General features: G+C 50.0%; 1 protein-coding gene across 1 annotated transcript in view; it reads left to right on the forward strand.

Moving 5' to 3' along the window:
* The window catches only part of MTMR4 (myotubularin related protein 4), a 52,662-nt gene extending 43,615 nt beyond the window's left edge, over positions 1-9,047 (forward strand). The window contains exons 9-19 of the mRNA XM_009323608.1: positions 270-466; positions 726-854; positions 1,164-1,275; positions 1,713-1,908; positions 2,385-2,570; positions 3,334-3,504; positions 3,627-3,781; positions 4,146-5,391; positions 5,889-5,999; positions 6,278-6,366; positions 6,782-9,047. Coding sequence (XP_009321883.1) covers positions 270-466; positions 726-854; positions 1,164-1,275; positions 1,713-1,908; positions 2,385-2,570; positions 3,334-3,504; positions 3,627-3,781; positions 4,146-5,391; positions 5,889-5,999; positions 6,278-6,366; positions 6,782-6,959 — 2,770 coding nt within the window. The 3' untranslated portion in view covers positions 6,960-9,047. The remainder of the gene's footprint in view (positions 1-269; positions 467-725; positions 855-1,163; positions 1,276-1,712; positions 1,909-2,384; positions 2,571-3,333; positions 3,505-3,626; positions 3,782-4,145; positions 5,392-5,888; positions 6,000-6,277; positions 6,367-6,781) is intronic.
* The last annotated feature ends 5,685 nt before the right edge of the window (positions 9,048-14,732 follow it).

Consider the following 14,732-nt stretch of genomic DNA (forward strand, 5'->3'; position numbering starts at 1 on the left):
TTCCAGCTCCGTTAGCCGCTCCTGTGCTACTCACAGCCATCTTCTGTTCCTCGCCGTTGTGATGCGAGTGACAGCCTCCGTGTCACTGCTTTTGTTATGAATAATGGTTATTTGAAATGCCCTGCCCCTCTGTTTCACTGCGTGAATGCAAGAGTCAATGCAGTAGACAAAGCAGCGAGGAGGGTTGCACTGACTGTATGTAGGTGACGTTTGCTGGGGTTGTTCCTCACCTTTCCGGGGGCTTCATTAGGCTCTCGCTTCCTTTCCAGACATGTGCGCAATGGGGCGGTGATTGCACGCTGCAGCCAGCCCGAAATCAGCTGGTGGGGCTGGCGAAATGCTGACGACGAGTATCTTGTGACATCTATTGCCAAAGCCTGTGCCTTGAACCCTGGAGTGAAGGTGTCTGGTGGCATGCCGCACAATGGGAGCAGCGACGGCAGCGAGGCCTGCGATGCCGACTTCGGTGAGACAGCTCACTCCCTTCCACTCTCTCCTAAACCTGTGAATTATTTAGTGCTTCCTACACCTAAATGTTGCTGTTGCTGCTCACGGGGCTGTTACAATGCAAGGTTTAAACCCAATATCCAGATGGGCCCTGTTGCCTTGACTGCGGTGTGTGGGATGGGTCTTTGGGCTCCTTCACGGCCAGTGTTGGGTGGCACTGGAGGCCTGTCATAGGAGGGAGGGAGGTGCCGAGAACTCAGTCCGTGCTGTCTCTGCAGACTCGTCCCTGACCGCGTGTTCAGGTGTGGAGAACGCAGGAACTCCTCAGAAGCTGCTGATTCTTGATGCCAGGTCCTACACTGCAGCTGTGGCCAACAGAGCGAAGGGAGGCGGCTGCGAATGTGAAGGTACAGAGGGCTAAGCACATCCCAGAACATCTTCCCCTTGGACCTGCGCTGTTGAGTGGGTCCCAGAGTGCAGCTGGGGGCTGGGTCAGCACTTTGGTGCTCAGTCTCTGGGAGCACGTTCCCCTTCTCACTCGTGCAAAGTCCATTATTCCAGATACATCGCTGCTGGCCCGCAAGGCTTTTGTAGAAAAACTGCCTCCCAGGAGACCAGAAATGGTGCTGTGAGGGGACAGCTAAACCAAGTGTATGGAGGCAGTTGCTGCGGTGGCAGCAGCTCTCTCTGAATGGTCCTGTCTCTGTTGTGTTCAGAGTATTACCCAAACTGTGAAGTCGTGTTCATGGGCATGGCCAACATCCACTCCATCCGGAACAGTTTCCAGTATCTGCGTGCTGTCTGCAGTCAGGTGCCAGACCCCAGCAAGTAAGTGACCGTTCTCTAGCCGAGTTTGACGCCATATCTGTCAATGTCCTGGGGGTTTTTCCCCTCCCTTTTCCTTTTTCCTATCCCAGGTTTCTACCTCAGAAAATGGAGAGATAGGAAAGTGCGCACAGTGCTTGAATGCTGCTTATTTTGATCCCTGGTAATCCAGAAGGGATTGCAGCACTCCCTCAGTGTCACTTGGTTGTGTGTGTCCTCTGAGGGTTTCTAAAATGTAGCTGTATCTGGGAAAAATTGAAATTAGGAGTTGGATTCTTTGCACTTATTCCCAGGCTGGCTTGCTCCTCTTGAACGTGTTTTAGAAAAGACTGGTTTTCATTGAGGACTCCAAGAAGACTTAGCTTAAAATATATCTTTTTTTTTTTTTTCCCCACTGGAGAGCTAAGCAACCATTTTCTTGCTTTTTGCACACCTTCTAGCTGGCTTTCAGCCCTGGAGAGTACCAAGTGGCTGCAGCACCTTTCTGTCATGCTGAAGGCAGCAGTGCTGGTCTCCAGTGCAGTTGACAGAGAAGGGCGCCCAGTGCTGGTTCACTGCTCGGACGGCTGGGACAGGACTCCGCAGATTGTAGCACTGGCAAAGATTCTTCTGGACCCTTACTACAGGACCATGGAGGTATGAGTTGTGCTACGCTGCTATTTCGTGTCTGTTAAAAGGCAGCTTTTGTCTCGGAGTCTCTGGAGAAAGGAGCAGGATCGCATTTGGCAATAAGCTTAGTGGCATTTCAGAGCTACTGTTGAGGGTGTTGGGTTTTTCCATGTTCTCTTCCTGCCCATTTTCGGTGAACGGTGCCTCACTCCTCTGCCCGGCTTGGTGAATTACTGTGGTAAATAACCCCTTGTGTTCAAGGCTCAGCTGCTTCCCTACTCTTAATTGTGCATATTCTCCAAGCTGTTAGTTTGTGTTTAGAAACCTCTGACGTTCAGGTAGCTTTGCTCCCAAACCAAGCACCGGTGCAGCCTCCTTTCCAGCCCTTCAGAAGTCCCGAGTTTGCCTGGCACTGCTGGCAGACGGGGCTTGCCTTGTCCTGCTGCGTGCCTACAGCAAAGTGTCTGCAGTTAGTTTGGGGGTTTTTTTTCTTTTATTCACAGGGCTTCCAGGTGCTTGTTGAGTCAGATTGGCTGGATTTTGGTCATAAGTTTGGTGATCGCTGCGGTCACCAGGAGAAGGTGGAAGATCAGAACGAGCAGTGCCCAGTTTTTCTCCAGTGGCTGGATGCTGTTCATCAACTTCTGAAGCAATTTCCTTGCCTCTTTGAATTTAACGAAGCTTTTTTGGTAAGAATACGTGTGCAAACATCTCTTTATCCCTTCCCAGATGTGAGCAGAGGCAGAGGGAAGGCCATGACATTTTGCAGTGGTGTAGTTGAAAGAAAACAAAAACTGAATTCTTTAAAAATGGCAAAGTGTCTGGGCAGTGCTCGGGTGCTCTGCTCGCATTCCTGACACACCTTCACCGCGTGGGTCCAGGCTTGCCCTTCAGCTGCCCGTATTTTGACCTGGTTCTGTGTGTGTGAGATGCTTCTGCCGGCCTCTGTTTAGTTGCTTGCAATTTCCTCCTCCTCCCAGTGGGTACTGCAGGCTCGGAGTACCTAGCAGATTGCACAGTGATGAAGGGTTTATGTTCTCTGGTTTCTTTGAATCACTTCTTCTCCGGGTCCCTTTCTAGCCCAGTGAATTCGGATACCATCAGCAGCGCTATTTTGATTAAAAGCCTGAATTCCATATCTCAGAGCAATAGGAGTCTGAAACATTAAAAAAAAAATAAATTAGGGGAACGATAGCTATTAATCTCTGTCTTATCAAATAATAAGGTTATAGAGGGATGGGTATGGTATCAGTTGACTGTTGCTTTCACTTGAAGTGGTCCCCGTTGCTCTCCCCTCTGTCCTGCCCTGTGTGGCAGACAGGACAGCAGTAGTGTCGCCGGCTGGGTAGGAAGCGCCTGAGCCATCCCGGAGGAGCAGAAGACGTTTCCCCTGTAGACAGGAGACACCGTTTCCCAATGGCCCTGACAATTGTTCCCCTTCTGATGCTGCAGGTGAAGCTGGTGCAGCACACGTACTCCTGCCTCTATGGGACCTTCCTTGGGAACAGCCCCTGCGAGCGAGAGATGCACAACATCTACAAGCGTACCTGCTCCGTGTGGTCCCTCCTGCGGGCTGGCAATAAGAACTTCCACAATCTTCTCTATATGCCAGGGTCCGAGCAGGTCAGTAGAGCTCCTGGCCCAGCTTTCCAGGCCCTCCGCCTGCCGGGCACCAGGGACTGTGTGGGGAGAGGTTGGAGGGGTTTCCTTTTGCGTTCATCTCTGATCGTAAGTGGTTGCTGCAGGTGCTACATCCAGTGTGCCACGTGCGAGCGCTGCACGTCTGGACAGCAGTGTATCTCCCAGCTTCCTCGCCGCACCCTCTGGGACAGGATGACATGGACATTTACCCACCCCCTGGATCTCAGAGCCAGGAGTTCAGCGGCAGATGTTTGGACAGGTAAGAGCCTAGATCCCCAGGCCCACGTTGCCTCCTGCCCACCAGGCCTTCTTTCCCTCCTTGCGTGTTGTAGTTCCTCTGTTTTACCTGTTGTTCTCATCTTTCCTGTGGAGAGCAAGAGCTCCGTAGCATTGTCCCAGCCACTTGGAGAAGAATGTGTACAGCTCCCTGCTGCACCTAAAAAGGCAGGCTGCGGAGGCCACGCTAGCGCTGTGCATTTCAGCTCGTGTTGCTGCAGCGCCCCTCCCCACCCACCCCATGATCTGTAATTGGGAACATTTCCCTTCCCTCACCTCGGTTTTGACTGAAATGAGGGAAGTTTCAGGAGTTCTGTTGCGAGATTCGCTTTGGTTTTGGGTTCTAGATTACCAAAGACAAGATCTATGGATGACCTGCTCTCAGCCTGCGACTCCAGCAGCCCGCTGACCCGCACGTCTAGTGATCCAAACCTGAATAACCACTGTCAGGAAGTGCGGGTGGGCCTGGAAGCCCGGCATGCCACCGCTGAGGGAGCCGAGCTGCACTTGGGCGAAGGCAGTGCGGTGGGTGCAGGAGAGACACGGCAGGTGGAGGAGCAAGAGGAAAACGCTCCCCTGCAAGCCAACAGCGCTTGTAGCAGCCGTGCTGAGCACGAAGGGCGTAGCAAGCAACTGAGCAGCTGGGCTTCTGTGTCAGCAGGCAGTGTCTGTCTGGAGGCAGAAAAGGGAAACGGAACATACACGGAGGAACTGGATGGCACGTGTCCAGCTCCAAATCCTTCGGGACAGGAAAACGTTGACAGGCTTTCCACCAGTTCCGGAAAGCAGTTAGAAACCGGTCCCCAGGAACCTTTGAAGGCTGCTGGCATGGCGTCCAGTGGAGGAGGCTGCCCCAAGAGAAACACCACCTGCCAAGACGTTCCCAGCCAGGAGTCTCTGGCACCAAGCACCCCTTGTCAGGACATCCCAGGTCCTGCCCCGGGCGTCCCCTGCCAGGATGAAGACAACGGCAAAGGTGATGCTGGAAGGAGCGTGCCCTGCAAGGAGCCTGGCTGGCTGGGGAGAGTCCCGCTAGAGCAATGGCGCAAGCCCATTTCCCAGAGCCAAAGCAGCGAGTTCTCCTTCCTGGGGTCCAACTGGGACAGTTTTCAAGGAATGGTGACATCGCTCCCCAACGGGGAGCCTGCACCCAGACACCTCCTCTCCTACGGCTGCTGTAGCAAGAGGTTGAGCAGCAAACCTCTGCGGGCACCATGCCTGTGCCTCAGTGGCCAGTGGCCTGCCAGAGAAGGTGCGAAACCCTCGCTCTGCGCTGGCCACGTCGGCACGCATTTTGCAGGCGTCGCAGGGAAGCCCAGCCGTTTGTGGCTACCCTGCCACCTGAAACAAGCGTCTGGTCCCAAGCACGTGCCGCCAAAATGTCCTTCTCCTGTGCCTCCTCTCTACCTGGACGATGACGGGCTCCCCTTCCCCACGGATGTGATTCAGCACAGGCTGCGGCAGATCGAGGCCAGCTACAAGCAGGAGGTGGAGCAGCTGCGCAGGCAGGTGCGAGAGCTGCAGCTGCGCCTGGACATCCGCCACTTCTGCGCCCCTCCGGCCGAGCCTCCGATGGACTACGAGGATGACTTTGTAAGTAACTGCCTCTAACACCCCAAACTCCGGCAGTGCAGCTCCTGGCCAGCGGTGGTCCCTGCACCCCCATTCGCACTGCCCTCTCCAACCCACAGTTCTCACTCTTACTTTTGGAGTGGATGGTTAAGATTGTTCCTGTGTTTCATAAAATCATTAAGGTTGGAAAAAACCTCTAAGATCATTGAGTCCAACCGTCAACCCAACACCACCATGCCCACTAAACCATGTCCCTAAGCGAAACATGTCCCTGTTTCCTCAGCCCTGTTCCCCTCCTGTCCACGTGGTGTGTCCTCATGCCAGCCAGAGGTACCTCTGCTTCCTGAGGGCTAAGCAATGGCTCCTACAGAGTCATGAATGTTTTACGTCCTTGTATGGGGAGCTGTGGAGCCACCCCCATGCCGCTCACAAGCACTGAGTGTGGCTGGAGCAGGGAGTGCCCTTGACTCTGCGATTGAGGCAGCTGAGGGGATTTGTGACTTCGTCTCTTTTTGCAGACATGTCTGAAGGAATCGGATGGCAGCGACACTGAGGATTTCTGTTCCGATCACAGTGAAGACTGTTTGTCGGAAGCGAGCTGGGAGCCTGTTGATAAGAAGGAGACTGAGGTATGTGTCCTGTTACAGCAGCAGGAGAGAATGTTTCTTTCCTGGCAGCTAACTTTGGTGGTTACAGCAGCAGAGAGTGGGCTGGAAGCAAGGCAGAGAGCAGCCACCCTTGTCCTTTAACGCATCCTCTGCTGCTGCAGCGTCCGAGAGAAGGGGACCTGTGGGATGGGCTCGCTCTGGGCTAGCCTGTTGTGGCCCCAAACCTGCGCTGGGGTCCTGAGACCTGGTCTGTGTGGTGTTACAAACTGAAAGCTGATGAGGACTGGTGTTTGCCCTAGGTCACGCGGTGGGTTCCAGACCACATGGCCTCGCATTGTTTTAACTGCGATTGTGAATTCTGGCTGGCCAAACGGAGGCATCACTGCAGGTAAACGATATTACCGCTGTAGTTCCACTCTTCTTAGCCTGTTTCTCGCGAACCTCACAAAATGCTTGTCTGCGATGTTCGTTTGTTCCCTCCAGCTCCCAGGAGAAAGTTTTAGGTCTTTCCTTTATTTGCCAGGCCTCGTAAATTCCCTGCAGATTTCCATTCTACATTGTTCTTGTTTCTGTTTTTCCAGGACCTTTGATCCTTCTCCTGGGTAGTAATCATGCCCGTTAGTTCCTTTTTAGGGCTAGCCACTTAGCTTGCCCTGGAGACCACAGTACACGTTTTAAGAAATATGTTGACAAGTCATAAGTAAGGCTGGTACTTCGCCCCTGAACTGGATCCCTCGCGCTTGCTGAAGTTTTGCGGTGGTGGTCCCAGCTCTCTCTTCACTGCTTTTCTTGCTCCTTGACAGGAACTGTGGGAACGTGTTTTGTGCTGGTTGCTGCCATCTGAAGTTGCCCATCCCTGATCAGCAGTTGTACGACCCTGTCCTCGTGTGTAACTCCTGTTATGACCACATCCAAGTGTCTCGTGCCAGGGAGCTCATGAGCCAACATCTGAAGAAACCCATCGCCACAGCTTCCAGCTGAATGCCAGACAAGGGACCTGTCTACGCCCAGCCTTTTCTCTCATGGGTTTGAAGGGTGACTCTGCCTCCACTGTAATTGTGAAGGCCGTTGGTGCAACACTTGAACACCAAGCTTGAATGCACTGTCTTCAGCAGTCTTGCTATCAGTGTGGAGCAGAGGAGCTCAGATTAGAGAGTATGGTGTGTGTCCCCACTCTGGTACCGGTGGGCCCGTACGCTGTAGTCTGACGACCTAGGGCTAAAGAGGGGATTGCAACCTCTTTCTTTTGTGGGCTGGAGAGCGATGTTTTCACAGATATTGCCTGTGCAAAGTACCCCCAAAGCAATAGAAAGGCATGTTTAGAACCAACCCTCCCTACAAAGGCAGGCTGCTGTACGAGAAGAAAGAGGGCAGACTCCAGGTGGTACCGTGTGCTTTGGAAGGGCCTCAGCCTGGAGCAGTTCTGTAGATTCTCTTTCCATGAGTGTGATTTGCGATCAGCTGGGTGAACAAGACTCACTAGCCATCACTAATTGACTTTCTCTTATGCGTTGAAGAGAAATTCATTCTGGCTGAAAACGGGCCGAGCAGATCTTGCCCGTTTTCACGCTCCGCTAGGATTGGTGAACGCACTTGACTTTGCCCCTGCCCCCCAACACTGCGGGGAGACGGGAGATTGGCTTTTTCACTTCTGCTCTGCCCGTCTGCTTTGTCTGCGGTCGTGTCACAGCCTGGTGCTAACACAGGAGTGGCACCCTGATCCTCTCCTGGCATGGAAACAGAACTCGTGTTCCTGTGTTGCTCCTCCTCCCCTTTTCTGCCCTCAGCTCTCCACTTCCTACTGCTCTTTATCCTGAAAACTTGATACCTTGAGGGTATAGGCCATAATGTGTTGTTTTACCTCCTGGAATGTGCTGTCTGGTGTATGTGAGGGTTTCAGTCCAAATGCTGCTATATATTTCTGTGCACTTAATGTAACCCGAAGAAGGGAGAATGAAGCATCGATACCAAAATGGGGGTGGGGAAGGACACTGGCTGACATAGACACTACAGTCTGTGCTTTTCACTTTAGGATGTACAGCCGAGCTACAGTGATAAACACGACGTGTGGCATCTGTTCAGTGGTGGAAACAATCTCTCTGACTTGCCCCAGCGCTACCTAAAATGCCTCTTGAATTTGACTTCTTTTTTGTCTCCTGTACAGTGGTCAAAGTTCAGAGTTGCCAACTTGTAATTGCCTCTCTACTTCTTCTTTAAACTAGAGAGCAGGAATCCCAACTCATTCTAAGGAAAAGGAACTGGGTTTAGAAAGAAAGAAAGGTTTAGAAAGAAAGTGGGCTTCAGGTGGGCTTCTACTCCCTAGATCCCTCGGGGAGTATCCATCCTTTCTAAGAAATCTGTGGATATTAATGAGGAAGAAGAGTTTGAAAGTGGGGCATTTCTTTGCAGAAGTGCAGGTTTTCTTTCCAGCTAAATGAAAATGTCCGAGATATTCTGCACCTCGTGAGCCGAGACTTCGTATGTGGGGGGAAGGACCGGCGAGGACATTTGGCCTACTAACAAGGCAAAGTACTTCACACTGTTGCGGTCTCCCAGATTTTTTGCTAATGGTTTGTCATCTCTGTCGGAGGGAATGGAATAATGACCCTTTCCTGCACTTTGATATGTCAGCCTCTGGTTTTGTAAATCCCAATAGTGCAAGCAAAGCTAGCATCATCTGAAGACCCTGTACTTACTTGGACTCTGCTTCTTTTCCGTACTGGGAACAACCAATATGGCTTTGGGAAGAGAAGGCACCTTGCTTCAGATTCTCCCCTGCCTTGTACCTTGCAGTCATTGCCAGACATGGAAGAGTGACCGCTGGGCTGGCAGAAGAAACTGGATTTGCTCCTGTTCTGCACATGTTGGAATGGCTGCAAGCAATAAGGAAGCCAGTAACTAGGTACTCCTGGCCCTTCCGTTCAGGCCATTAGTCCAAACTGCTTTTAGCTCGTGTGAGTTTCAGCGTCACAATGTGCTGGCCAAAAACTCTAAAATCAGTTCGATGGCATTGTGACAAACAAAATGTGCTGTACAACTCAATACAGTCGAAATAAAATCTCTATATTAGTGCTGCTGTGTTTGGACCCGTTCTTTAGTTTGTGGTGAATTCTTCTTGCACGGTGCTCCGCAGGCAGCTGTTACTTGCTACCTTTTCCCTTGATTTAAGGTACGTTAGGAATTTAATATCCCCTCTCACAAATAAGAATCGAGGGTAGGACACAAAGCACCCTATGCTGTGGTCTTCTACTCTGAGGCCCTCTGCTCTCTCCCGAACAAACCTGCAGCTGCCCAGGCTACCAGCCCCTTCCAGCCTCTCCCATAATGACTCGGTGAGGGATTTTTCTTTTCCGGAGAGCAGCTGTGCGGCAGGAGTCGCTAGCTCTTCACCAACACGTTTATACCACTTTTTGCCTGGTAGGCTGTAGGGATGTGTTCCTCTCTGCAGGCTGACGGATGGGGACTGTTGTGCTGGTGTGCCAAGGGTGGTGGAGGTAAGTTACAGTTTGTGGTGGAGCTGGAGAGAATCTTTCAGAAAGCCTGTCCTCAATTTAAAGCATCCAGGGATCTTAAAATTGAGCAGATCCCTGGTAACCTACTCCCATAGTTCGGGTCAGCGTTCGTGTCAGACGGGTGGTACCTAAACGCTTTGTTGTATTAGAAATGTTAGGAGCAAGAGAGCTTGTCGCATTTAAAAATTAACCGTTGCTCCCGAAACACTCACACAAAAGGAGGTCATCTTTGGAGGCAGTGGTGCTGAATATTAATCATGAACGATGCTTTTACAAGAAAGGACAGTCTACTGATTAACTTCCAGGCTCTCTGGTCTTACCAGTTCCAATGTCATCCTGATAGGCAGTGGAAGGCTGGCTGCTGGACTGTTGCATGACCCTTTTTGGCTTCTCCTCACCAGCTGGGACAATGCTTCAGCAGAATTTCCCCCTGTGCATTCAAAGCTGAACTCAAAGGCATTTTGCTCGAGACGCTCATGACTTGTAATGTCAGGCTGGCCACGCCAGCAAAGGGCACTGAACGCTATGATTATTGAGCACAGAACAAAGCATTATCACTTAAAGAATATAAAGCCATAATTTGCCAACACGTTCACCCTGAGGTAATCTATATGTGCGCTGAAATGTGTCTAAACCTGGCACAAACAGCGAGATCAAAGCCTTCCCCTATCAGTGCACTAACTGCCGTGAATTCTTAGCAAATTAACAACTGGAACTGCTTGTGATGTACTATAATATCTCATCAGCCACCGAACAAAACAAACATAGATTTAGGTGTAGTGAGAAGCCAGGTCAAGCTTGCGATGGTTGGTATTGTTCAGCTGCTAAGCCATTAATAGATAATGCTAGAACTGCAGGGGATGTGAAGAGACATGTTAAGCCTTGGTTATGAAAGAAGAAAAGAGGAACAAGATGCGTGGCCGCCTTGTGAACCCTGCGAGTGCTGAGCAGGAAACAGTTTAAAGTGGGAGAGACAGACAAGAAGGATGCAGGCTTTCTGCGGGTGCGTTTGATGTGTTTCCGTCCATTCAGCTTTCAGTGTAAGCGGTAAATAGTAGTACGTTTCTCTCCCAAAACGTTAGGCTTCTGTGAAAGTGAACTTTGGGCACTGGCGTTTATTTATGGTACCTTGGGTATCTCTAGATCTCCTAAGTTAAAACTAATACAGATGTCAAATTGTCCTTAGGTAAAAGATGCTGCATGCAGCCTTCAGTATGTTTAAAATCGTAATAATTTAAAAAAAACCCAAACAAACAGTCACCCAAAGCAGCACACAACTTCAGTCTCAGAAAGTTTAGGCCAGTCATGCAACTCTGCTCTCCCACGTAAGCGTCGTTTTTACTGACGCGTTCGTATGCAATTCTTTCTCACCGAACGCCCAGTCAGTTCTGAGTCCCTGTGTCAATCTCTGCGTTGAAAACCCGGGTGCGGTGCCACCCTGCCGGGCTGGCCCGTGCCAAGGGGAGTGCTCCGGCGAGATGACAGGGGCCTAAGGGTAAGCCTCGGTTGGGGGGTATTTACAAGCTTTATATGTCCTGGGACAAAATATTCATCGTTGCAAGTGCCACTGCTCTGTTGTGACTGTAGACTGACTTCGCAGTCAGACAGCAAAGTGCTCCCTGCCACACTCTAATAAAGTAGTCATGTTGTTCAAAAACGAGCTAGAAAATTTGATACAGTGGCAAAGAACAATGTATCTTCACTTGTGGTTGGAAAAAAAAATGCAGGTTTCATTTAGATTTGCAGAAAGACAAAATTTTTGTTGTGGGTTTTTTTTTTTTTTAATGGCTGCAAAGGCACTTGCCAAAGGAAAGTATTTGGCATGGCTGTGTCAGAAATAAAGACTGACGTGTGTGGCTCAACAGATTCAGGATATACACTGTGCAGAGCATCTTCCTTTCGAATGCACGGTAAGCAAACTATTTGCTAAAATAGTTTCCTTCAGTGATATTGAAAGAAGGGAGGCATGCAGCATCACAGACTTGTAACAGGTGAGCATCTGAAGAGGAGCAGGTCCAACAGAGTCCGCAAAGCTAGAAGGGGGGACAATCCTTGCAATGAATTCCTGCGTGGAACCCCAGTTCCCAGTTAGTGATTGAATTATGGAGGCAGCAGTGGTGCTACCAACCCACAGCTGTGTGTTGAGGAAACTCGGGCGACGGGGAGGAGAGAACTGTGCTGCCGGGTGGGTTGCGCTCCTCACCCCTCTCTTCAGAGCCACGGCATTGTAGTTTGGGGAAGAAAGAGTGAATACTGTAGGTCAGGCTGGAAGGGTGGCAAGGCAGGTGTTGAGTGAAGGCTGGAGGGGGAGATAAAAGCGTCCATGAAAAGAGGTAGAGAGGAAGCAGCAGTAGGGCTGGCTGAAAAGGCTGGGCGCTGTTGTCAGCTGACAATGTTACATGTAAATCCTGTGCAGTCGAACGGCTTTTGACTGAGCTACTACATTTCTCACTAAAAAGCATTTCATTACTATTGATCCGTTCCAAGCGAGAGGAAACTTCCAGTGTTCCCCGGAATAAGTCGTTCTGGGGAGCCCCTGCATTAAGTCTAAGGCACGAAGAGTTCAGAGGCCGATCTACGGAGCGCGCTAAAGGGACCATTACCTCTCTTCTCACCGTCGGGCTTGCTCGGCGAGTCAAGTGCATTCGCTGCCGGAGAGCTACGAAGCTGTTTCCTTCGTGCTGTACCTCCTGCTGCACCTGCTGTAAGACGGTGTCTCGCGTGACCTGGCATGAGTAGTGAGGCACTGAAAGGTGCAGGCCACGGCTTTGCTGGGAGCATGCAGCACTCTGGATGCTGATGAAAAACGCCATTCTGTCTTTAAAAAGTCATCTGTTTTGCAGCTACGGGCTCAGCTTCAAAGTACTGAAGGAAAGGCTTAAAAGGGCCCTGTGTTTCTGGGCTTTAGTTTCAGGGGCTTTGTAGTTTTAGGGACTCAGTCTCTGCATTTCAGTTATGGAGTGCATGCTGCTGGCTCTGACCTGACTTACGGATGATACAATAAAAACCCCACCGTCAGGTAGTCGTAGTCTTCTTGCGCTCCTGCTGCACAGGGAGAGAGGAGAAGCCTTAAATTGTTTCATTGAAGTAATGCAAAAGACAATCTCGGGAATGCTGAGAAAATGTTTTTGTGAAGAAGAAATGTTTTTTCTTGATTTCTTGTTCAGGTTTGCGTTCGGTACGCTTTACTGAAGTTTTGGCTGTTTACACTGAGCAACCATTACATAATTCTTAAGAGAATAAGCTATTACTGAGGAAATAAAAATGCAAAGCCTCTTGGGAAGACGGCGGCATGAGTTCCCTAGAATTGCAGGCCATTAATCCCTGGGGTAAAGCGACATCCTTCTATGGTGCAGGATTTTAGCTTTGATGACAACGCTGACAAAAGTTCTGCTCCTTCCTGCTGTTGCTACTGACTCAGAATAATGATAAATGTGCTAAATCCGCCAAAGGCAGGCAGACACTGAGAGAAATAATCAGCCAGTCTGCTGAAAAAGAGGCAAAAATATATCTTCTAATCTCTCCTTATCATAATTTTTCCTTGTCCTGTTTCCTGTTTTACCTGTCTGCTTTAATTTGAAGTGGGGAACTCTGTTAGCAACCCCACCCAAAATATTTAAGCTAGTCAGTCTAACATCTTTTTCCTCGCTTCAGCTATGCGGAAGAGCAGAGTGATTTTGCTTTCGGTTTACAAATAGGAACATTTTCCCATCAGTTTATTCAATTTTGTCCCCTTTCCAAAACTTACTCCACTTTCACTTGCCTTGGTGGTTTGGGGCTGCGCTGTAAACCAAAGCAATAAGGATGATTTCAGTTACAGAAGGGGTTTGGTTTTGTACCTTCTTGCTAAGAAATCTTACGACAACTCTAAGATAATGTATTTAAGGCCACGAAATATGCAGGTGCTCAATCTCACTGCTTTCTTGCTCTGAAGGCAGCCAAGTTAGAGGAATGTCATTTTCTTCTTCTGTCACTGCTGGTGACCCAGGGACAGGATGCAAGCAGAGAGAGATTACCATACTCTTCCTTTCCCAGCTCCTTGCTCTCCTTCCCCTTTTGGTTCATAGCAGATTCTTGTTCTAAAACTGTAAGAATGGTTATGCTAGGCTAGGGAGAAAAAAAGTCCGTGTAGTCTGCCTCCAGTCATAGCTAACTGCAGAACCCAGGTACATCTCGGGTATGAACTCTTGAGCTTCCGCTAGTGCACAGTTCGAGGGCTAGCAGTGACAAAGGTGCCACCTTTAAGAGCTATATTCTTTGTGAATATAGCTAATCTCTGGTCCCCCCAGCCAAGTAGTGTTTTGGTACCCAAAACATCCCATGGCAATTAGTTCCCCAGTTTCCCTGTGATTAAGTGCCTGATTTGATTTTTTCTATTTGACCTCCTCCATTAGTCATGCTCACCTCCTTTTTACTACCTACAATTTTACTGCCTACCTCTTTAATAAAACCCCCTCTGAAGGTCTCTTCTTCAGCATTTCCTTCTGTTGAAGCTAGTTCATATCCTTGACGCTGCTTTTCTGTATCCCATTTTAACTCTACCCAATCTGTTCTGGAGCAGGGGAGATCAGAACTGCACACGTTTGGGTTTTTTTAGGGTAAATGTGACACTTCTAATTCCTGCTTTGTTCTGTATTCCTCTTCCAATCCCGTCTAAACTCGTTTTCTTTTCCCTTTTGTGAACTGCCAGTGAACTTAGAGCAGAGGTTTGAAAGCATCAGCTTAAATTTAATTGTTTCTTTCATGAGTGGTAATCATCAGTTCAAACGTCTTCAGCATGTATGTAAAGTTAGGATTATCTATCATATGTTTATCAGCACTGCATTTCCCCGATGTGCAGCGCTTTCCCCGGCTCGTGAGTACCAGGAGGTAGATCTGCAGTCCGTCACGGTGCTGTTGTCCTGAAGAAGTTAGGACGATCAGCGGAAACCACCACCTCGTTCGCCACCCTCTTCTCAAGATTATTACTCTGTGGGGCTCAGTTCAACTCCTTTTGTGAAACCCGGCCCTTCAGCACTGCTCTTCACTCCTACCGTTTGACCCCAGACCCATCCCCAGGGAGCAGCCCTGGCCGCGGCCTCCTCCAGCGCCGGCCTCCTCCATCCACAGGCGTGTGAGGCCGGGGTCCTCAGGAGGACACACTTTCCCCACTCTACCGCGTTTTTAACCTCTTTCCACGGGTCTGGGCTGGTGGCAGGGCGTCCACCCACGCTTCGGTTCAGGGACCTCCAGCCTCCCCCCC

Source organism: Pygoscelis adeliae, unplaced genomic scaffold, assembly GCF_000699105.1.
Source record: "Pygoscelis adeliae isolate BGI_AS28 unplaced genomic scaffold, ASM69910v1 Scaffold325, whole genome shotgun sequence".
In the NCBI taxonomy this organism is placed as follows: Eukaryota; Metazoa; Chordata; class Aves; order Sphenisciformes; family Spheniscidae; genus Pygoscelis; species Pygoscelis adeliae.